Source organism: Opisthocomus hoazin, chromosome 4 (assembly GCF_030867145.1).
Source record: "Opisthocomus hoazin isolate bOpiHoa1 chromosome 4, bOpiHoa1.hap1, whole genome shotgun sequence".
NCBI classification, from domain to species: domain Eukaryota; kingdom Metazoa; phylum Chordata; class Aves; order Opisthocomiformes; family Opisthocomidae; genus Opisthocomus; species Opisthocomus hoazin.
The window spans coordinates 23,845,175-23,868,168 of NC_134417.1; the positions used below are offsets into that span (position 1 = coordinate 23,845,175).

At 42.5% G+C, this 22,994-nt stretch overlaps 2 protein-coding genes across 14 annotated transcripts in view; one reads left to right on the top strand and one right to left on the bottom strand.

Moving 5' to 3' along the window:
- Nucleotides 1–13,621, bottom strand: part of PRKCI (protein kinase C iota) — a 29,268-nt gene extending 15,647 nt beyond the window's left edge. The window contains exons 1-4 of one of the 3 annotated variants that reach the window (XM_075418338.1): nucleotides 13,408–13,621; nucleotides 6,177–6,298; nucleotides 1,551–1,640; nucleotides 131–181 (exon numbers count right to left, since the gene is read on the bottom strand). In XM_075418338.1, coding sequence (XP_075274453.1) covers nucleotides 131–181; nucleotides 1,551–1,640; nucleotides 6,177–6,298; nucleotides 13,408–13,523 — 379 coding nt within the window. In that variant the 5' untranslated portion in view covers nucleotides 13,524–13,621. Of the gene's footprint in view, nucleotides 1–130; nucleotides 182–1,550; nucleotides 1,641–4,810; nucleotides 4,873–6,176; nucleotides 6,299–13,407 lie in introns of those variants that run through there. The other 2 variants (XM_009940016.2, XM_075418339.1) reach the window with 2 other exon arrangements.
- Nucleotides 13,622–13,804: 183 nt separating this feature from the next.
- Nucleotides 13,805–22,994, top strand: part of PHC3 (polyhomeotic homolog 3) — a 38,714-nt gene continuing 29,524 nt past the window's right edge. For 7 of the 11 annotated variants that reach the window (XR_012763676.1, XR_012763677.1, XM_075418340.1 and 4 more), the window contains exons 1-4: nucleotides 13,805–14,535; nucleotides 20,017–20,164; nucleotides 20,943–21,101; nucleotides 22,532–22,609. Coding sequence is in view for 9 of the 11 variants with exons in the window: in XM_075418340.1 (XP_075274455.1) it covers nucleotides 14,522–14,535; nucleotides 20,017–20,164; nucleotides 20,943–21,101; nucleotides 22,532–22,609 (399 nt within the window). In the remaining 2 variants the exon portion in view is untranslated. Of the gene's footprint in view, nucleotides 14,536–15,890; nucleotides 16,163–16,277; nucleotides 16,654–20,016; nucleotides 20,165–20,942; nucleotides 21,102–22,531; nucleotides 22,610–22,994 lie in introns of all 11 variants that reach the window. The other 4 variants (XM_075418344.1, XM_075418345.1, XM_075418342.1 and 1 more) reach the window with 3 other exon arrangements.

Below are 22,994 nucleotides of genomic sequence, written 5' to 3' on the forward strand. Positions count from 1 at the left end.
AATTTGTAGAGATTTGCTTTATTGATATTCATACGTGTAGGATTCCAAACCACAAAACATCAAAATATTCTAAAACAGGAAATCTGAATTCCTGATTTTCTAATACTTCTTAACTAAAATGCTTACTTACTGTCTTCTCCTGGACAAGGCATGCCAGGCCGTTCTGGTACACAAGGAAATACTGCAAGAAAGAAATTAACTTCCGATTAATTTTTATTTCGCACAGAAAATAAATCTTTGGGTAAAATACAACACTTCTGAAAGGCATTCAACCATTTACGAAGACAGCACAGACTGCATTTTAACAAAACCTTGTGCAAGAGCAGGTGAGCTGAGAAGCTGCCACAAAACCCTTTTGCTGGACATAACAGTGATATACTTGAGAAATAAGAGCAAAAAGCAGAATAAACCAAGTTATTTCCTAAAGAAAGTAACCAGAAAATAGTAGATTCTGGTTTTCATGTGACCAACCATCACAGTCAGTATTTGGAAATCTGAACTATAAACTTATTATATTACAGTGTCCTAACAGCTACATATGATCTTGTCTACATTAGCCCTTTTTTTCAGTTTATTTAGCTTCAGTAACTGTCAGGGAGAAGTACAACTGGGGAGAGATAGCCCTGGTGCTAATTTAATCAGAAGCTTATCAACACAAAAATAAACGAAGAAAGGGCAGATCAAAAAGCATACTGAAGTAATATATACACAAACAGTGAAATATATACAGAAACAGAGTACATTCTTCTTCTACTTTTTAAAAGTCTTTGTGGGAAGCTGAAAAGCTCTCTCTTCCTTCCAAATGAGCTGATTGTGAACTAGGTTTTTTGCATCCTTTGAGAGAAGGACCATGTTAAGACACTGTAGCGTAACACACCCACTAACACACCTTACAATGATCCCCTGCTTTTCTGCTATAATCTCTGTTAAACTGAAATCTATCTTCTACTTGTAAAAAGTTATAAACAGTAAGAAAAATATACTGCAGAAGGTAGGCATATAACCCTGAAAAATAGAGTTGAACAACTACACATCAAACATGGGCACGACCAGTTTTGAACCTAGTTATAAGTACTTAATTTTAGAAAAGTCAAATTTTTGACTAATCTGGCATCACAAACGGAGCTCATCAACTTTTTTCTCCAATACAGATGCTGCTCTAAAGCACTTATTAATGACAAAGTGTAGGACATTCTACTATATATATATATATATATATATATAAAACATATATATGTCTATCTACCATTCATCGCCAGCAAGCATACAAAGGGACCTGTGATGAATGAATGAAAGACACAGGGGCTGTCTTTCATTAATAAGCTAACAGTGAAGTATTTTTTCCTCCCTTAATTTAGTAAAGAACATTGACAAAGTGCTGACAGCTAAAAAGCATGGTGCGTGGTCTTCAGCATCCTCTTGACAGAATGCCTCAACAGGCTTGAACTGAAGAGGCTGGAATAGTGCAAAAGACAGAGATAATGTAAGGTAAAAATTCCACTTCTTCACAGGTACAAATGTGAGAAGTAATACAGTGAATTCCACCATACCATGAATTAGAAGCTCTGAATCCTTGTTTAGTTCATACAGTCGAAAGGCCTCTTCTAACTCCAGCTGAGAGGAAACTGTACATGGATCTCCTGTAGAAAAAAAAAAAAAAAGGAACAATATAAAACTCAATCCAATTAGTTCTGTGCCATTCAATAGTTCCCTCGCAGTTGGTTCTAAGCTAATTACTGTAGCAAAAGAGAACAATATTCTCAAGTGTGGTAGTATTTATTTTTAACACTGTTCAGATACCACATCTGAAAATATAGTCATATTGAATGCTTTCAGGGAAAATAAAAACAGGAGATATTCCCAAGAAGCAAGCAGATCATAATTACAAAACATCATTTATTGCTACGAGCATGGCTACACATCAGTTCGGTACAGGAGGTGCAGGTTATCTTCCTGCACCTAAGATCCTTCTAAGACTCCATTTCATTTCATGGATTTTTAATTAGAACTGAGTCATTTCTATTTTCACAGCTGCTTCAACATTGCCAAGACTTTAACGAGAAGGTGCAAAAGCAGTTAGACCTCTAGTCTTTCCTCAAACCTCAATCCAGACATCAGACAAATCATATAACTTCAGTGAAAACACCCCATTTTTCTGATTTTTAACTACCACCTCCATATTCAGAGGACTATTTGAAGTAGAATCCCTTGAAGAAAGGCCACCAAGGCACAAAAAAAATTGTGGGCTGGTTATTTTGCTTTGATTTTTGTTGTTGTTGTTTGGTTGGTTTTTTTTAAGAAAACAATTGCAGTTTTTGTTGACCATTTGAGATGGAGCAGACTATGATACAAGCATTGGGTATGCATTTTAAAGCTTCTCTGAAAAGACTGCGTTGGATTGCTTAAATCTGTGTTTCAGCAGTAACAGTTTAGGACTGACTAAGATCTCTTTGCAGATATCTACTTTACATTTCAAAAAAATAACATTTATCCACAAAACCACTTCACATTCACCAAACAACATTTAATTACATCAGGGCAATTTTGACATATTGGTAGATTTAAAATCTGGGGACACAGGTGGGTGGGGAATGCAGGAGATCAAGTTAGACATCTGCTGTGATCAGGAGCAAGAAGTGGGCTAAAAAAGGCCTGAAAAAAAGCTCATCTGATATTTTAACTGATTTCTTGAGTCTCTCAGTGTTTGGAAACTGCTATAAAGATAGAAAACGTTTTGTGGCATGGCTGTTCTTTTCATCGGTGTCTGATGCAGATTAACAACACCACAAAAAAAAAAATCCTGCTAAAAGAAGAAACCTTGTTCAAAATAACACTACAACTGAAACATTATTAAAGCAATGTTGAATCTGAATCATCATTGCTCAAAAGAAAGAAAACACTTCTGGCTATTAGCTCAACTTCACCCCCTCCGTGCCTACACAAGATGTTCTGTGCGAGAACACAGGATTTATCTCTGCCTGCTCGTACCGCAGCACATGAGCCGAACAAGCTTCTTTCTAGCCAAAATCCCATACAGCAAGCCTACGGTCATACAGCATTTCCAACTTTTAACAGAAATACTACTTTCCACACTCTGAAGTGGTAAACTGGTTGAGGGTAACTGAACTGGAGGAAAGCAGAACAATTTCTGTCTCAGCTGAACTAGATCCAATCTGAAAGTTTTACTGCTTTGAGTCTTCAGTTACTAGCATGGTCTGAAAGCTAACTAGCAACAGTCTATTAACTATTCTCTTTTTTGTTCTGTGCTACAAGTTATCAAAACTAACACCGGCATTCCTACGGCTTTTCAGTAGCACCACACACCTAGCAGGCAAGCGGATATTTAAAACTCACCCTGCAGAAGTTTTACCAGTTTGGGGTTTTTTTTTCAAATGTATCCATTCTTTTCTACATGTAAAATATTAGTTATAAATGTAACTGTCCATTGGCAGCATTCTGTCTTTACTCTTTTCTGCATGTCATAAACCTCAAAACAAGTCTTTGAAGCCAGCTGCAGTCATTTTTCACCACACCACCTCCCCCTTACTATTAGGCTATCTGGACAGCGAACTGCCTACCCACCACACAACCTCACACAGTGCAGAGCAGGGCAGGAGGAGAAGGAACAACTGGATTTATTCAGACTCACTACGAGAATCAACAAACCAGTTTTTCTTCATTTGTTTCTGACACCTGTGCAAACAGTTCTGTGTTTCTTTTTGGCAGAAGAAAAGGAGGCTCAAGAACATACACCATGCTTCAAACCAGAAACAGAAGGTTTATAGACATACTCTTTCAACAAGTTTGGAATAGTATGAATTTTGCAGCCATCCAAAGACAGCTGGGTAAGTGTCACAAGAAAATACTGACTTTTGAGTTTTATATCAAGAAACAACAGACTGAACACAAGCACAAGGCTTGTGTCCATCCTACATGACATTTCAGAAGACAGAGATAAGACAAACTGATCGCATGCAGATAAAACACAAATCTGCTTAAAATCAGATTAAGCTAATTCTATTTTCCAGTTGAATCTGAGCATTTTTCAAAGTGATTCCACTCAACTAAATTAGGTCTGACTCTGTTTGCCATTACTTCTATGAAATAGAAGTAGTTATACAGGATGCTCTGCATCTTGCAAAGGTTAAAAAGACATTCAGTAAATGACAAAAATCTCAGTGACTAGCTAAATCCAGTTTAGCCACACATCTGATCAAGCAGTTTAGTCAGGAAGTAGTGACGACACGGCCTAGACACTGTATCTTGCCTTATGCTACAAGAAGCATGGGTAGTAGAAGTACAAGTCACAGGCCCAGTACACACACTTCCTCATGCTACTATTAAAGAGTGAAGTGCAGTTTCAGTGAAGGGGATGTGATATGGCAATTTCCAAGAAAGCAAATTATGAGTTTCTAGAAAGAATACCAACTGAGAACACTGAAGAGTAGTGGAGAGAGAGGAAGAGAGGAGACAGAGGTCTTGGCAAGAAGCCACACATTGTAGATGCAAGCATTACTCATCATAAAGAGAGCGGGATTTTATTTTTTTTAAACACAGTCCTCATCCCACAATTAACTTTTTCTCTGCTGACATTAAACTGGAAGTCAATGATTAAAGCAAACAGGGATTGGTTGTGAAAACAGAATCCTATGCGAATACACAAAAATAATTAGTGAAACTGCAGCATTCCTTGTTTTTAAACCTATATCTAACTAAACAGCAGAAATTGAGACAAAACAAACTTCCTTCAAGTAAATTATTGAATCTGCACAAAATCTTCTACAAATGTTTTATTAAAAAAGATACGTACTTCTTACTATGACTGACTCTCCAGACTCTTCCTCTTCAGTGAGAGGTCTATTACCTTCCTCAAGATAAAACAAAACAGCAAGCTTACTATGAAGTAAATGTCCAACTCAGATAGCACTGCTGCACGGTTCTGTCATGCACATTGCTCATTTTACTTTACTGCATCTGCCTGGTATAACTAACTTTGGAATGATGAGGGGAAGGAAAAAAAAAAAAAAAGAAAAGAAAGAAAATCTGCTCAGATGCCTAAGACGGCATAATCTTCCAACACACCTGCCCATATAGCACTTCCAAAAATCACCTTTGGTCCGTGTTTAGCTTTAAGCTCAGAATAAACTGGCACTCTCCCAGTTCTGCATAGGAAAGGTGTGAGAAGAGGAGGAAGCAGTTCTATAAGCACCATTTATGCTAATCACTGCATATAAATACTAATCACTGCCGACAAATCACTGCACATTATGGCCTTTTATGTATTGCATCAAGTACTTAGCATGCTAAAATAACTCAACAGCTGTTTCATAATTCACAGGTCTCTTTGGTGTAGCTCAAAACCTACTCCAAACAGAACTACTAATAACCTTTACAAAAAATTACTACTGTATACCTACAGCTCAGAACTAAAGTACATCTGTTAATAAAAAGGAACAACAGACTCTGAACTTTTTTTATCCAAGGTAAGCTTCAACATGGATAACAGAAGCACTAAATATGACAAGAGTTCTCAGCCAAGGTTGTTACTGCACTTTGATGAAAAGTTACTATACATCATCCAGACAAGTAATTCATCTTTTAATAATTAGAAAAATTTTTATTAGTACCTATGTGTTAATAGACTTTGGGTGGCTAAAGTAATAGCTGATACAAATACTCAAAACAATGTTTTTGGTTACATGTACAACTCAACTATCTATTACATTGTATCAATATTTTAGATAAATATAGTAATTTGTATAATTTAAGGTTATTTTAACTCTTTTTTGAAGATTTAAGGCTTAAGGGAAACCATAGTCTTCTTCATCGGTATAAGGGAATACTTTCTGTTCCCTTTGTAAAAAATCCTAAACACTGAATTCACATTTTGATAGTCTGAGGTTTTATTTGGTTAGAAATTAAAAAAAAAGAGCGAGCCTACACACTAAGCAGTTTGAGACAACAACCTTTTCATTAAGATACACTTACAAAGGCATTGGATAACCACTCTTTTTAGAGTCAGATTTACTATTTCTAAAAATATACAGTATGTTTTATAAGCTTACCTTACAAAGGCAGAGGGAAAGGGAAAGATGACAGGGAGAGGAAAGCTAGAAAGCTGAGCAACATTTTGACCACATATTTGTAAAAGGGCCAAGCACCAAGCACTGATTTACCTTCTTCATCAATCCACTTCATGGTGAAAAGCTGTTCATTGTCAAAGGAGCACATGTCTCGAACTTCACTGCACAGTCCCTCGAAGGAGATGGAAGGTTCAAAATATGTTATCATGATGTCTCTAAGCAAGAGAAAAATAAATTTGAGAAACTATACCACAATATGTAGCACTTGATTGTCACCTCTAACACCTTCCACATACCATAAAACCCATCCCTGCTGCAGACCCCTAAAAGAAAAACAAAACAAAAACAAAGCACATAAGTTCCCTTCCCATAGCAAAGTCAGGCTCCAAGTAATTTTTATTACCAACTACTTGTCATTTAATTCTCCAGATATCTGCTTAAGAAAAATTAAGATTTAAATGCCCAAATAACAATGCAGTGAGTTGCAGCAGATATTAACCACACACAGAAATGAAATATATCATACCAGTGGAAAGCAAAGAACAATATGCTGCAAAAATTTTGAACGACTTTATATTAACATATTGCTGGTTTTGCTTGCTCTTTAACAGTTATTTTATTATGAAATATCAAGATGTTGTAAGAACGCTTACAGCTAGATTTTGATTGTGTAGATGTTCTGAAACATTAATGAAAAATATTACACAGGTTTCCTAGCAGATTAGGGGGGATGTTCCAAATATTCAAAGTGGCTTTACAAAGAGACCCATGATGCATGACCTGGAAGGACAGCGGTGCATATACTTAAAATTAAAATTTACTACTTCACCATTATGCAGAACAGGTATTTCTGTTATAATTAAGATTCAGAGTTAGTTAACCTGGTGTTAATGCTGACCCATTGTCTTGGTATTTGCTGGACCTTAAAGGGGAACAGGTGACTCAGGGTTGCAGTCCTTTAAACAAAGGGTTTTGAGATACAGCTCAGAGGAAGGTGGAGGAAAAAGAGAGGGGCTATTTACAACACTACTCTTCAATTATCTCCTGTAAGCCCAACCTTTGAGCTATGAGACCAACCTTCCCATGAAAACCTCAGCTAGTTGGGATTTGTTCATACCTACCAGACTGAAGTGTGCGTATGCAGCAAGTTAAATGTCTTTAAACGATCCTGTGCACGGGCAGAGTTGTATCAAGAAGGTGACTTAACATAACATGCTGTGGCCACTGAACCTGAACCGCTTTCAGGAGTAGCAGAGAACACTTGATAAACCTGCTTGCCTGAGGCTCCTTTAAGTTCAGCAACATGTATAAAATAACCTAGCAATTTCTAAGCACTCTAGAAGAACAGCTAGTCTACTTCTGGATTTATGAGGATGATCAGAGTTAGTTTAGCTGAGGAAAAGACTCCAGTAAATGGTTAGGACAGTGAAATGACACCTCTTCCATAATCTGAATAAAGCAGTCAAAAAGCTGCTACATTACTTGGTTGGGGAATTGCTCCTCTTCTTTCCACATGAGAGAAAGTGCAAGACAAAACAATATCCAGACCTCCGTATTTAGACACAGTGCAGCACCTGGAGGCAAATGGGGGTTCGTTTGAAACACCGGACTGCGCCCATCCCACCAGGCAAACTGTGCTCTCTCCAGTACAACGGTGTCCCTTTGCTTCCTCCCTCAAAACGCATAGACTGTGAACCCAGTGCCAGTGTTTGTCTCTACGAACTAAGGCAGATTTAACAGTGCTTTACGGTTACAGACACGCAGCCATCAATCAAAGAGAAGCCCACGAGGCTGTATTAGGAGGCAAAGCCTTAACCTGTATTTCCTGTTTTTCAGGGATGGAAATACGGCTCTGCTTACCTAGCAACTTCACTGATTTTTTGCGAAAGTTTATCATCCCTTCATTCACATTTTAGTGCAGATATAGTCACACTGGAATATTTTCTTAAACAAAGAAGTTAGGTTCTGAAGGGCACTGAGAAGTCAGAGTCAAGTATTTCAACTATTACAGTTTATTTTGTGGTTGAACTAGTCAGTAATGGGAGAGGGTATGTTAAAAGAAGTGGTGACTACGTGACTATTATTATCAGACAAAAAAAAAAGAGTTAGGTGACAGATCATAATCTCAAGAGACTGTAATCACTGATGCTTTAGCAAAAACTGAAGATTAAAAAAAAAAGCAAAATCTGTTCAGCAGGTTTTCAAATTTGATGATGCAAATCTGCAAATCCACTTAAAACATATTTATCTGTACTACAGTGAACAGAAAAAGTACATCTTAACAGATGCACTGAACAGCCCAGGAATCCCTTCGTATCTATAAAGTAAAATCTCCTACCAACTGAAAAAAAACAAACCAAAACCCTCTTCCTACTTGTTGCTACTTTTGAGTAGCAAAATAGTTGCCCTTCAAATAAAATAAGAATTTAATTATTCCAGAATTTAAGCAAGTTCTCTAAATTACTGCTCTAATACCTCCAACAGGACATGTATCAGACAGCTGTGAAATACATTTGGAAGATCTTAGTGCCTCTGTTACAACAAACGCTAACCAGTCTTTCAGAGAACCCCAGCTAAGAGCAACATATAAAAAAACCCCAAAGATCTATTTAAGTATGAACAAGGTTCCACAAGCAACACCAAGCACACTTTTCGGAGAGATGTGTTATGCAAAGCTGGCTTCACAAACTGAAAGACTACAGGTCTTCCTACAAGCTTTATTTTGCCATTTTCACTATAATGATGACACTGATATTTCATTTCCTACTGAGACACGTCTCGCTTTCAGAGTGGTTCTGTTCTTACACCTTTGCATTATATGGCGTTTTCCACACTTCTTGCTCCTAACACCACACTGACAATATCTTCATTAGGAAAAAGCTGTATTCACTCAAGCTAAGACATAAACTCTACCAAGAACTGTGGCATTTTAAACAAAAATTAGTAAGCTATGTTAAAAAACAAAGGAAAGTTAATGTGGACCACAGCCTGCTGCCTTGCATGAAAAATACAAACCGCTTTCTTTCACTAAGACATGGGAAAATATATCTTGACAATAGCCCTCTCCTTCCAATGAAGATAAGCTTACTCACTGCTTTTAACAAGCATATTTGTTATAAAGCTATTCTAAGGCATAATATCCTTATTTGTCTCCTCATGACACACACAGGGAATTACAAGAAAATCTGATCCAAGCACACCCCTTGCACCACCACATTTGCATGTGTCAATTAACTCTTACTATAGAAACACCATGTAGTTTTAGAATTTGTTTTAGTATGATTAGAATAGGTCTCAATCAGGGACCTGTGAGTACAAAACATGAAAATAAACAAGAGAGTACTTGTCTTGAATTACTTTCAGTGAAAATGTTGTCATTTATGTCTTCCATAAATATTAATAAAGGATCATTACTCATACTAACAAAAGGCCTGCCTAAATCAATACCCTGCAAATGCAAGAATCAGTAAAAGACAAACTGCAGGAAGACTGAGAAAAGGCCAATGGTAAATCTAAACACAAACACCAGAGAACAGATTTTAAATCTCTAGAAGACCATGAACCTCATTGCTATCTTCCCCGCCTTTCCTCCGAGATCAAACAGCTTTTCTCAAGCCCTTTCTTTTATAGATCATCCAACAGTCATAACATCCTTTAACACAAAAAAACCCACCCACAACCAACCAAATAAACAAACAAAACCCCAGTGCCAACAGTTAAATGCAATTCAATATCTGTATCTGATTTTTCACTTCTGAGCTTTAACTTCTGTGAGAGAACAACCCACTCTAAGCAGAGACTACTGCTTTAGATGTTTCCACCTGCAGCCTAATATAGCCACCACAGATTATGTATGCGCAAATATACAGACACTTAACTACATATTACCTACACATCCACATATTTATCACACACCTGGGTCAGTCATTAAAGCTTTTGATAATGTCTAATTATAGCTCACTGAAATTAACCCATACAAGACTCCTGGGGAATTCTGCTGTTTCAGTACCATAAAGTGCAGGCACTGGCATTCAGAACAATTTGAAGCCTCTCTTTCCCCAGTGGAAGACTGAGGTCTCAAATTGCCTGCTCCCACAATCTATTTTTCTGGAAAAAATATATCACAAAAAAAATTAAATCAATGCTGAAACTGCAAGAAGGGGTGAGAATGTGTTGATAAGCTTAAATCAAAGCTTTCTTAAGCTGAACAGTCTTCTACACAGAGCTTGATCGTCAACAGACAATGAAAGACACTGAGCTGAAAACTTGATCGGAAAGTGCCGAAGACGAAGAATAATCTAAAGAAAGAATGTGAGAACTCAAAAATTCTTAAGAAATTAATATCCTGGAAATATCTATGGAGGTACCTTTTGATTTTACAACTAAAATTGACCTTTCCCCTCCAAACACTTTTCCCACTTACATAAATATACTAAAATCAAGAAAAGATGCAAGCTGAACATGTATCGTAAGATGAGCGTCAGGAGTATTCTTCATTTGAACCATATCAAACTGGAGCTGGGTAACCTATGACTTCAACTATATTAAAGGTCTAACCTACATTACAGCCTATACAGTCCGAACAGTGCAAAATCCATGTCAGGCACTGAAAGAATGCAAGCTGGCAGTTCCAATCACGACAGACAAACAGTTCTTCAAGTTTGTTGTTTGTTTGGTTTTGTTTCTTTTTTCAAATCAACAACATCAGTTTTACAGGATTGCTAGTGCACAAGCAGTGCATTATTCCTAACAGTTCTCTACTGCTACAAGGCAATCCTCTCTGTATGTATTAATGATATAATAGCTTCTTGTATTGAACTGACAAAAAGAGTCTACAACAAATGAGATAAGGTAAACTTTGAATAATACTAGAAAGCTGAAATGGTTGTAATTACAGATGCTGTTCAGTGCCACACATTTTAAACTGCTACACTTTTGTTACTGTATCAACAAAAAAAGTACGTAAACATTCGGTGTAACAGAGTATATTCCTAAGAACTCACCCAGGAGCCTCTATTACATACACCGCACAGGTTACTGTAACCCTTTAAAATAGATAAGACTATTTTCAGCATTTTAAACAACCAGCCCTACGAGAAAGATAAGGGTGGCTTACCTGGGAGAAGGAAATACCTGGATAAACTCAACCTAATGCCCTAGTTGCCAAGACTCCAGGAACTCCCATCCTCTTATTCTCATGATCTCTGCTCATTTTAGGAAAATTTTCCTTCCTGGTTTTACATATTTAATGAATCTAAGATAAAGAATTACCATTACAGTTGAATGAAACAAAGACCCTTCAAAGAGTTCTTCATGAAAGTCTTTGTCTTGGCTGAGAAAAGCAATTAGGCTCTTGGCCAGACTAAGCGATGCTTTGGGGACTCCGGTTCGGCTCTTTGCTCCCAGTCGGTAAGCGCAGTGCCTCAAGCCCCAGGTGAGCATCCCGACTACGGGATTCCCAACTGTTTCAAGAATGAATCTGTGCTTCTGAGTTGCTGGGGTTTTCTCCTTTAATCATAAACTCCTTCTGGAAGTTGAAAAGACCTTCCTAGCAAGACTTTTCACAACAACTTCTACAACCCACTTCAATGCTTCTATTAAAATTAAATTAAGAGACATTAACATTTCCTGATTAACACTATTTCCCACTAAATCCTCTATCCAGCTCTAATCTTGAAACAGTTTATGTGACTAAAAGGGAAAATGCCGCCTTTGATACCAGCATTTAGATCCCCACTCGCCAGTCAGTCCAGTCTAAGTGCAGGTGAAGTGTTTTGCGTTGATACCCACTCCTTGATAGAGCTAGTCTGAGAAGCGGGCATGAGACCTTCTGTTGTAAGAAAGTGGAGAGAATAACTTGTTTAGATCTCAAAACAAACCATGACTAAGGCATTCAGCTTGTTGGTTTGTTGGTGTTCATAATGGTTAACCAACACCCTACATGACTCAGTAACATTATTAAAAGTAAACTGACAATTGCATTAACAGATAAAAAGGTCAATAGATGTGACTCAAAAGAAACATTCCAGTGTCTGTGAAATTATTATCTAATATTCAGAGGGTCATGAGCCAGCCTTCCTGTCCCATGTAGCAGTTTTATTCCTCACTCCCACAACCCTGAGCTGCTTTCTCTCTGTTCTTGCACCATAGCCTCCCTGCGCTAAAGCAAGAACTCGTGTGATTGCATTCGGAAATGATCAAGACTAAAACTGACTCAGCAGATGAAAAATAAAAGGGTTTAACTCAGAACAGTTCCCACTTTAGATCACTGCCTGACCAAATCAACGCTTCTGCTAGCTGATAGCCAGGGGCATCTCCACGTCGTTAAGAAATGGTGCATTAAAGAGACTGTAAAACAAAGAGCTTCGAATTTCATACACTATTACTTTGACAGTGTTTCACATGTCCTTTAAAGCCAGACTGTGCCAGTCTCTACAGCACTACTACAGACTTTTGTCAAGGAAAGCCCCCAAGCCAGAAATCAAACACAGTCGCAAATACCAAATGCTCAGCACAGTTTCTACACCTCTCATTAAAATTATAAAGCTAGAAATACTAGACGGTAAATACTGTAAATGTAATAAATCTTTTCTCATACTTAATACAGATAACTGGAAGGAAGCTGTGAGGAGTATCATGTGTTCACTCCTAGTCCAAAAATGCAACCTACATTTTTTTCTGCTTAGATCACCTCCTCTCAAGCTTAATGGCCCAGTGAACCAGCGTCAACCCTTGCACTCAAACCTCTAAAGTTAGTTCCCGTCACTGTTACCATTTAATAGGGGGTTGTGTACCCAAAGCAGAACTCTTCTTCTGCCTTACATGTTATTGTTGGGGAGCCATTAAATCAGACCAGCAACATCCAGGTTTTCATCGAGCAGACGTCTAGCAGATTTTCTTTTTTTCCAGTGGAAGCATAACTGACCGTAGCTGCATCTTAACTTCCATTCACAGGCTCCCCTGGAAGCCACTCAGTCCCTGGGAAACAGCCCAAAACCTGCTGAAATAGGTTTTCACCCAAACACCCTCCCTCCTTCAGACCTCGGTATCCCTTCGCACGCAGAGACCAGGGCCAAAGCTGGCGCCCGGACGGCTTTTTTCAGGTGTGATGAAGGAACGTGCACCCGCCGCCGACAGCGGGCGAAGGGCCAGGCCCGGGGGTGCGCGGGAAGCAGGGCGAGGAGCCTCCTCCAGCCCCGCGGCCGGGCAGCCGCCGCTCCCCAGGCACTGGGCCCGGCCGCGCCGCGGAGCCGACAGCTTCTCCTCCCGCCGCCGCCTTCCCGGGCCCCGCCTCCCGTCCCCGGGGCTCCGCGCCCTCACTCACCCCTTGTAGTAGGCTTTCACCCGGACCTGGTGGGCGCTGTCCCCGCCGAGGCCGCCCCCTCCGCCGCCCGGAGCCGACATGGTGCTGTTGCCGCTGCTGTCCCGCTGCGTCGGCATCCCCCCTCCCTGCGGCGGGAGGGCCGGGGCAGCGGGAGGCGGCGGCGGCTGCGCGACCCCCACCGCGCCCCCGCCGCCTCAAGCGAGCCGCGGCACCGCCTCCTCCTCACGGCGCCAGCCCCGGGGCGGGCGGGACCACGGGCGCCGGGGGGGGAGCGCCGGGAAGGGGGGGGGGGGCGGAGAGCGCCGAGCTGTGCGGGACGGCGCAGCAGGGGAGCACGGGCCCTACCCCCGCAGGTGGGAGGAGCCGCTCGGGAGCGCGCGGCCTGCAGCTCCGCCGCCCGGGGAGGGCGGGCGCCGCGCCTCGCGTGCCGTCACCCCCTCCCCCGTGCGCTCCGTGGGCTCTTCCCCGCGGGACTCCGGCGCCCACCTGCGGAGCGGAACGCTCCACGCCGCAGCGGGAGAGGGGAGGCGGCGGCGCAGAGTCAGCCGGGATCCCCGCAGCCAAGCTCTTCCTCCCCGCGCCCGGAGCGGGGGCGCGCACCGCGGTCCCCCCCACCCCGCCACTTGGCACGGCCCAGCCGCCAGGCATGCCGGGACTGCTGGGCGGCCCTGGCGCCGGCCCGGCGGGCCCTCCCGTACGGGGCGGCCGCGGCGGCCGAGCCGGGTCCTCCTAGGGGACGGTTCTCCTAGCAGCGGCTCGTTCTGCGGGGCCGCACCACGGCCAGAGAGAAGGAGAAAAGCCCGCCATTTCGCTGAGGTACAACGAGGACTGCCCCGGTTGTCAGGCGGACGCCCACCGCCGCCCCTCCCCTCCCCGAGCGTCGGGGAGAAGCCGCCCCGGGCGCGTCCGACCCTGCTCCCTGGCCCCCGGCTCCGTATCGCGACTCCTCCGATAGCTGTGCCGCTGCCGAGCTGACCTGAGGGGAGCCACGGGAAAGGCAGGGCCTTTCACTGCCCACAAGACAGCGTGTGCCGTTCAGGTGAAGCTGTAATTACCATATACCAAACGGCTATTTGCAAGAAAGAAACCCGAGGAATGCTCTTTAAGAAGGGGGATGGTTAACAAAAGGTATTTTATTAAACCTGTTATCATAAGTCACCTTATCACTGCAAGCAGTGTTTGCTTCCAGCTTTGCCCATTTACCAGTACATCAATAGCTTCTTTGAGAACGCGTATTTATATTGCCCAGCGCTTCCTGAACAGATGGCTATTTCTGGTAATCCTAAGCAACAGGGAACCTTGGTTTTCTTGTTACAGTAAGAACAATTCCTGTTCCCCCTCCACGCTCCCATCAGCATCACAGCTGGATGTCCGTATCACAGCAGCGCGGAGTTCAGCTTTTTTGCGTTCAGTTACAGGCTGCTACGGGAGATCGGCCCTTTCCACTCCACACACCTTGCGCTCTCTTGTATTGGTGATAAAACAACCTAATGCCCTACCTGCTGTTTACCTTCAGCGTAGTTACAAAGCACAGAACTTTTTTCACACTGCCTGACCTTCCCGCAGTGGTTGGATTTTTCTTTTTTTTTCCAACATAAAGTTATTTGCTCCACACAGTCTTACATCCTTTTCATACACCAGGAAGTCCCTTGCTGTATCTGAACTCAACCATACCTTGCACCAGGATGTTGGACTTTTTTTTTTCTTCTCTATTTCCTACCAGATCTCCAGGAATACTCCAGCATAAGTCTTCATTTTCCCTACACCTCCTTCTTTTTTAAGCTATGAACATTCCTGTTGTCTTCTACTTAATCATTATGTATCTTTTATAGAAACCAGGCATCCTCATTGGACCTGGTAAATTATCCCTACTTAGCATAGGCAGTCCACCTATGGGCAGTGTGACTGCTTCACCCTTCAACAGCTTATCTGTAATGCCTTGGAAGGTGTTTGTGTTTCGTAACACACTTGCCGAGATTCTTTTCTTTACAAATTACTTGCCTATCCCAGCTAGCTGCTACACAACTGGCATTCCCCCCCCCCTTCATGTCCAATTACCTGTCTGAGGAAAGCGCAGCCTGACTGCAGTAAGTATTGCTGAGCTACATTTTACTATTTGTTCCTATTGTTCAGTTATCAAATTTTTAACCAATTTCATTCTCACTCACACAACTGGTTCTCTGTCATATATTTAAACTGTCATGAGCCAGCACTCCTGTCTAAATAGCATTTTTCCTCCCAACGCTCACTGCACCAACATGCTTCCTTTCTGTACCATTGGGAATACAAGTAACTTTGAAAATACTATTACAGCTGGAAGCTCTGTAATAACATTATGTAATTCTAAGACACAGAAAGTATTTCATCACAGGAAGACATTTCATGGAGAGGGTGCAATATGTCCCATATAAAACTTGAATTAGGCCTCTGTGGTATAGTGGCTACCTGTCTTTATTAAGCATGGCTTTGCTCCTCTGTGCCAGGTAACATGCAGCAGCTGCTAATTTCAGCCAGGAATTAATGACTTAATTCAACCCTGATCAATTATGGTCAATTCAGAGGGAGAGGTGGTGTTCCCTGTAGCAAGAAAAGCCTCAGAGCCAACATTTCATAGGAAGAAACTGAGAACTAAACCAACTGGGCTAGAAAACTCTTCTGCTTCACGTCCCTCAGAGAAGTTAGAAGCTTACCACCTGTGTTCCCGCCGGCTAGAGCTGCTGAGGTCCTTGAGCAGACATGTAGAAAAGCACTACAGGTAGGTATTTTCCTGATCTTAACCTCCCCAAAGCACTCTCAAAACAGCACGTATCACCTCCTTTGTTCCCCTACTGTAGCTACGGCACAAAATAAGTAAAGGTTATTTGTCACAGGTCCTAGAAACATATAGCTCGACTCTACTACTCTCACAGGAAAAGTACTGTGACTGTCCCTGCCGCCGCACTCAGCACCACACGCCACTGCGAGCCCTGAGGGAGGCCAGGCCCTTCACCCCAGCTGCTCCCGGCCACAACCTTCCCGCATTAATGTGAAGCCAGTGGGCACCTCGCCGCAATGCGGGAAGCTGCTGGCGCCGCCGATAGCCCGCGCCGACCCGCCACGCCTCACAGACGACGCCACGCTCCGGCGACAAGATGGCGGCGGGCGCCGTCACGTGGCCGGCGCCGGCGGCGCCCAGCGCGCCTGCGCGGCACCTCCCCGCGAGGGAGGTGAGAAGATGGCGGAAGCGGAGTGAGCGGCTCGTCCGAGGCGAGTCTCCCGGCGGGACGCGCGGAGGAGGGGGAGCGGCAGCGGCAGGCCCCGGCCAGGCCGCGGCGGGGCGGGGCGCGTAGGCGGGGACCCGCGCCCTGACAGCGCCCCGGCGGCGGCCCGGCCCGGCCCCGCGCGGGGAGCGGGTGTCTCCCATCCCGCCCGCCTCTTCTGCCTCCCCGGCGGCGGCGGGCGCCTGAGGGGAGCGGGGCAGGGCGGCGGCGCTGGGCCGGTGGCGACGGGCGGGACTGGGCGAGGCCGCGGCCCGGAGCGGGGGCTGAGGGGGCCGGTCAGCCCGGCGGGCTCGGCCTGCGGCGGGGAGTGGCGGCCGCCTAGGGTCCTTGCCGCTGCCTGCGGGGCAGCCCCGGGGCTCCCTCAGCGCGCCGGCGGCCCCGGGCCCCAGCAGCCCCCGGGCTGGGCCGCTCCGTGCCGGCGGGAGAGCAGGTTGCACCGCGCGGCGGGGGCTGTATCTCCACAGAGCATAATTTTAAATTTATTTTATTTATTTATTTTTTCTAACAAGAACGTAAAACCCCAAGGTTTGGGCAAGGTTGGCCTGTGCTGTAGCTAGAGCAAAGAGGGGTTGTAGAGAGCTGTAGCTAGAGGGAGGGTTTATTTCAGAGCCCTCAGTCAAAAATGCCAGTCGGGATTAGACTTGGAGGGAATTTTCATTTGTTTTCTGCGATTTGTACCCTTGGAATTGTAAAGGGAGGTCATGAATAGAAGGACTAAGAGTAAACCCTATATGTTAAAAAAGAACCCCACCTGTTTTCAAATACCAGTTACAGTTGTAGACCGTCAACAGTGTTTGCTATTACCGCGATGTTTACCAAAAGTCAGACTTTCGAAAACATCAGCACCGATGTGCATGTGCCCTTTGAAGGTAGTTTAACATTAGTGGCATGGAGTAGCAGGTATTTTTTTTACTTTTCTTTAAATACTTGCTTTGACCAATTATTATAAAGAGAACAAAACTTCTATTACCGTGTGCACAGTGTAATTTGAAATTATGTGATGTCTAATGCTGTTACTATTCGAATAAATACTGGTTTCAATGTAGTTTTCTGTTGTGCTTTGTATTTTGGGGTTACTTAAACACGTAGTGGTTGTTTAAAGTCAGCGTTCAGTGCATTTCCTAAAACTTACTTCGTCTTCCAGAGGTTTGTTTGAGTTAAAGTTGCTCAGAGGCAACTTCATTTTAAGGTCTTTGTCATACATTTAACAAAAATAATCTTACTAATAAAAGTTAGGAGTTTTGCCTTTTTGATATTGTTGAGTACTCAGTGAGGAATTTCAGATTATTTTCAATTGTACCTTAGATTTTTTTTTTTATAACTAGAAATGCTCTCTGCATATACAGCACTGTAAAGTAAATGAAAGCAACACTGTAAAGGCAGCCTGGTTTTAAGCCTGTAATGGTTTTTATGCTTTCTGTCGTAAAATATCCATCTGCTGAATTGTAGTGGATTCTTGGTTTCCTTGCTGAAAACAACCACTTTTCACATATTTCCTCTTCTCCCTTAAACATTCCACTTTTTGCTTAAAGAGAGGAGAGGTTTCTAAGAAGCGTCAACTGCTAAAACACTTTGCTGTTCCTTCAGCCGAAGGCGGGCACGCAGTGTCTGCGCATGGGTGCTGTGCTGCACGGTGGGTGTGTGCCGCTAGGTCTGAGGGGCAACAGGGAAGCATCTCCTACCTGCTCGAAGCGAGGTGTTAGAGGAGGGCTGGAGATGCTCCTCGGCATCAGGAAAGTTTAGGAGCTCTTTCCCAGTTTTATTTTACATCCATTGTGGGAATGGCTCAGCAATGGCAAAATTGTTTTTGAAAATGAGACACTTTCAGCTAAAGGATTGACAGCTCTCATGGGGTGAATTTCTGATGGAACAGCTAGTAGAGTGGGATGCGTTGCACATCTTGCTGATAATACATCTAAAACGTGGCTGAGAATGAAGGAAATAAAAAATCCAGTGTTGTTTTCTTAGGCTAATATAACTGGTTGCATACCTCTTTGCTAAAACCAGCTAGACAGGTTGTAGGTGTAAATATTTTGATGTGCTTTTAATGTCCTCTGGAGGAGACAGGACTTCTTTTCAAGGTACTTTTCATTAGCATTATGTGAAATTAACGTAAAGTGGTTTTAGGAGTGATGCTGGTTTTACTGCGCTTGAAGCGGTTAACCATGTATATTAACTTGTACTCTAATATAGGTATACAAATGGCATCAATAATGCACAACAGATCCGAATTTTTAGCAACAAAGCCATATTTTTTTCTTCATTTCTAATAGTGGGGATCTCCGCTTTTAAAGCGTGCTTTATTGCCGTGGATTTCCTTTGATGGCAAAACATACGCAGGTACACAATACAATGATAGGCCTGAGGTCCTTAGGTGAGAGGGATCTATTAAGAGTTTAGCTATTCTATGTACACGGGAGCCACGGCATCACGTGCAGTCCTCTACTCGCGAAGTAGCTGTGTTTTGGGAGGTGACGGCAGCAGCCTGGCAGCACTGCATTCTGCTTTCAGCTGTGTGAGTTGAAACTCCTAATTATGTTCCTGTTTGATGCGGCATCCAGTGCGTGGCTTGTTAAGCACTTGGCAATGCTGTTTTGTTTTTTTTCTAGTACATCGCAGCTCTCTCTTCTTCTGACCCTGCCTTATTGTAAGAAGGAAACACATCTTCTCCCCACCTGTTTTTTTTAAACAACCTTTTAAAAGTAATAAACAGCAACTATGCCATTTCCTGTTAATCGTAATACTAATATTGAAAAAGGAACTAAAGCAAACACCCCTCACATATTGAGATACGTGCTTCATTTCAATTTTAAAGATTATATTTTGGGAGAGAGATTGTACTCTGCAACAGAGGGAAGTCTCAAAAGCCTCAGGAGGAATCATCAGGGATGCTTAATAGGTAGTTTCTTCATTGACTGTTGCTGTATTTTGGGAGGTATTGCTGTAAAAAGTAAAAGCATTTTTGTCTACATCCTTTCCATCATTTTCCAAATAGAGCACGCCACCGGTGATTTTTGTCAAGAATGTGCTTTGCTGAATGTACAGAATGGTCAGCCAGCAGTTTCAGTGCTATGCTGTGGGGAAGAGGCGTGTGGGGGTACTCCTGTGTAGCTTGCTGGAAGTCTTGCATGTGTTCCGAAACTGGTCACCTATTGCTACTCTTGGTAGACGTTAGAAGATTATAACCACATCTCTCAACAAATCCCACCAAGTAATAGCAAATCCTGCCAATTTATCCATTTGAAAATTGTCTGTTATTCTCTCTCAGTGAAGCTTAGAGTTTTTTGCCTTTAAAATTAGTGTGTACTGGCCTTCTGTTTGTGAACCACTTTTATTTCAATTCTGCCAGGCTGGACAAACACTGCACAGCTATGGAGAATGAACCAAACACAACAACATGTTCTGCATCCACAACTACTATCACTACCACCTCCACTTCCCGGACACAGCTGCCGCAGATATCTGTCTACAGCGGCTCTGACAGGCATGCCGTCCAGGTATGGGGCTGTGAGGTATTCTTTCCTGTCCTGTACACCACTGCTCTCAAATGTAGGCATTGTGCGGTACTTTACACAGGATTAACTTGCCGTTCCTAATAGCTGTCATCTTTGTCAATATCTGACTTACTGGTTTTCAGAAGATACTGTTTATGAAAGGATATTAGACCATTTAAGAACAGCGCAGGGTACAGGCTTGTGTCCCGGATAACACAGGGGGAAACGCTGTTCTAGAAAGTTTGGGTTTGGGCCATTCCCTAGTGATATGGATTATTAACACATGACTTTACAAATAATGCAAAATAAAGCTGTTTATTTAACCAACATTGACTTCAGGGATCCAGAGGTATCTGTGTGTGTAACTGCTGCTTTGGATCCAGCCCCCTCTTGCTGTTCTTTAAATTAGATCTCCTTGAACCCTTTATGGTCCATTCTGTTGGGTTTGGTAACTGAGTCTCTCACATGGCTATGCTGATCTTTCAAAAAGCGGAACGTTAAGTAGGACTTGTTGACAAGAACATAAGAGGCTTGGATGTTGTGTTATGAATTATGCTGTATTGTCAGCCGACTGTCAGGCTTTCCTTGAAAACGTGGATGTATTTATGTTGACTGTATTCTGTGACTTGGTTTGGAGCAGTGATGGAGCAAGTTCGGTATTACATAATTGGTGTGAAAGGAATTTATTTGGTTTTATTTCCTTGTAAAGGTAAACTTCAGCATCATGTCAGCATGGCGTGTACTTTGTAATTGTAATTATTTACCTACTGATTCACCACAGGTTATTCAGCAGGCCTTGCATCGTCCTCCTAGCTCAGCTGCTCAGTACCTCCAGCAGATGTATGCAGCCCAACAGCAGCATCTAATGCTGCAGACTGCTGCTTTGCAGCAGCAGCACTTAAGCAGTACCCAGTTTCAGAGTCTGGCAACTGTACCACAGGTGAGAGCGAAGATTGCTGACAAAGAATGGTGTACTACTTTCTAGGGTAGGACTACAATTCTAGAGCATTGTCAAACATAATAACAGCTTAAGTGCCTGAGCTTAATGCCTCCAAATATTTCACTGTTATATTTTAATGACTTTGTTATTTTGAATTGTATCTTCCTCCAAAGTATTTGGAGGATTTTGTCCAGTGTTATAGGTGCTCCAGTAGGCAACCATTCCATGCTTTATTGCATACATTATAATGCATCATGTAAATCATTAAACAGTAATAAAATAAATGTTAAAAATAGACTCCTTCAATCTTCATCCCATGATTTTATCTAAAAGTTGATGGGGAAAGCAATGAATAGCAATGTATCTTAGTGAAATCAAATAAAACTGATGAACATCTGGTATCTTAGTGTGTTTTGCCACACCTCTGGCTGCATTAGAAATATTGGCAAAATTCAATTTTAACTCTGAGTGTGGAAATGTAGGAAGTAAATGACGTTTCATTTTTGAAGCACAGCTTTTAACATTAATGAACAGTGGAGGTGACCAGTTTTGAAAACTCAAGCAGTGGAAAGATTTCCTTTGACCTCAGTTGACCTTGGATTGAGAACACTGTTTTGCAGAAGTAGGTGGTTGTTAATGATTTTATGTATGGAAATGCTAAAACAGAGTTAAAGACTTCAGGGATATAGCTGTTTGTTGTCAGAACTGGGACTGACTCTTCTGTGCTCCTGGCTTTTTTTTCTGTACCTTTTCCGTTAGATCGTGGTAATACATTGATTTGTCATTTTCTTGTGATGGATTTGTGTGTACATATAGTTACCGAGACAGAGCAAAGAAAGTCAAATTGGGGAAGGCTAAGAAGTTTTGGCATGGAGTCTGTTAGTACAGAAATCTATCGCTGTGTTCATCTGAAGGGCTGGAATAGCATACTGTTACAGACACTAGATGTGCATACGTAAATTATTGTTCTAGAATGTGAGGGTGTTCTTTACAGCATTTATAAAGTTTGTTTTAGTTTTGGAGCATTCTAATCATCATAAAAATTAGGATGTGAGTTTTAATAATGACAGTTTTTAATGATATCACATTTTAACTTCTGAGCACCATAGGTAGTGAGCTGATCAGTTAGCTCCATCATTAACAGTTTGATAGACTTTGTCTCCAGTAGTTTTTGTTCAAGTCTTGATCCGCAGGAATCTGAGTGCCTGAAATTGGGTAGGAACTCAAGGCATTTGGCACCTTGTGGATTGCATTCTGTAGTGCAGAGTGCACTTTGCTGAAAACTAATTCCACCGAATAAAGCATTTCTACCGTTAACTCAGAGAAAAGGTAATGGTAGAGAGGGATATTTCTGATGGTGTATGCAATAATATGAACATCACTTAAACCCTTTTTGATTTCAATATTTGACACGTATTCTTGCTATTTAGGCAAGCCTGTCAGGTGGGAGGCAATGTACTTCCCCCACTGGGAGTGTCACTCAGCAGTCAAGCATGTCGCAGACCTCGGTACGTAACTGAACAAAGCCCTCCATCCGTTCTCAACCCCTCTTGGTTATTATATAACTACTTGGAAAAACAGAAAAGATTTTAGTATTTAAATTTGTGTGGTTAAAATTAGTATTACAGAAACAGCAAATAAAAGTACGACCACTCTGTAGTAAGCGTCGGCTGCGCTTCCAGCATCTGTCAGTGATCTTGGTGCATGCTACCAGCCGCTGGTGTTGCTGACCAGCGTTGGAGGCTTCCCTGGTCCCAGCCCGCTCTTGGTGCTCTGAGGGGCAGCTCCTCACTCCACAAGCGCTAGTGACTGCTCCGACCGCTGCAGGAGTCACTCCCTGAGCTTTCATCTCTCACATGATTTCTGATGGGATTTTTCACATTCGTTTCTTTA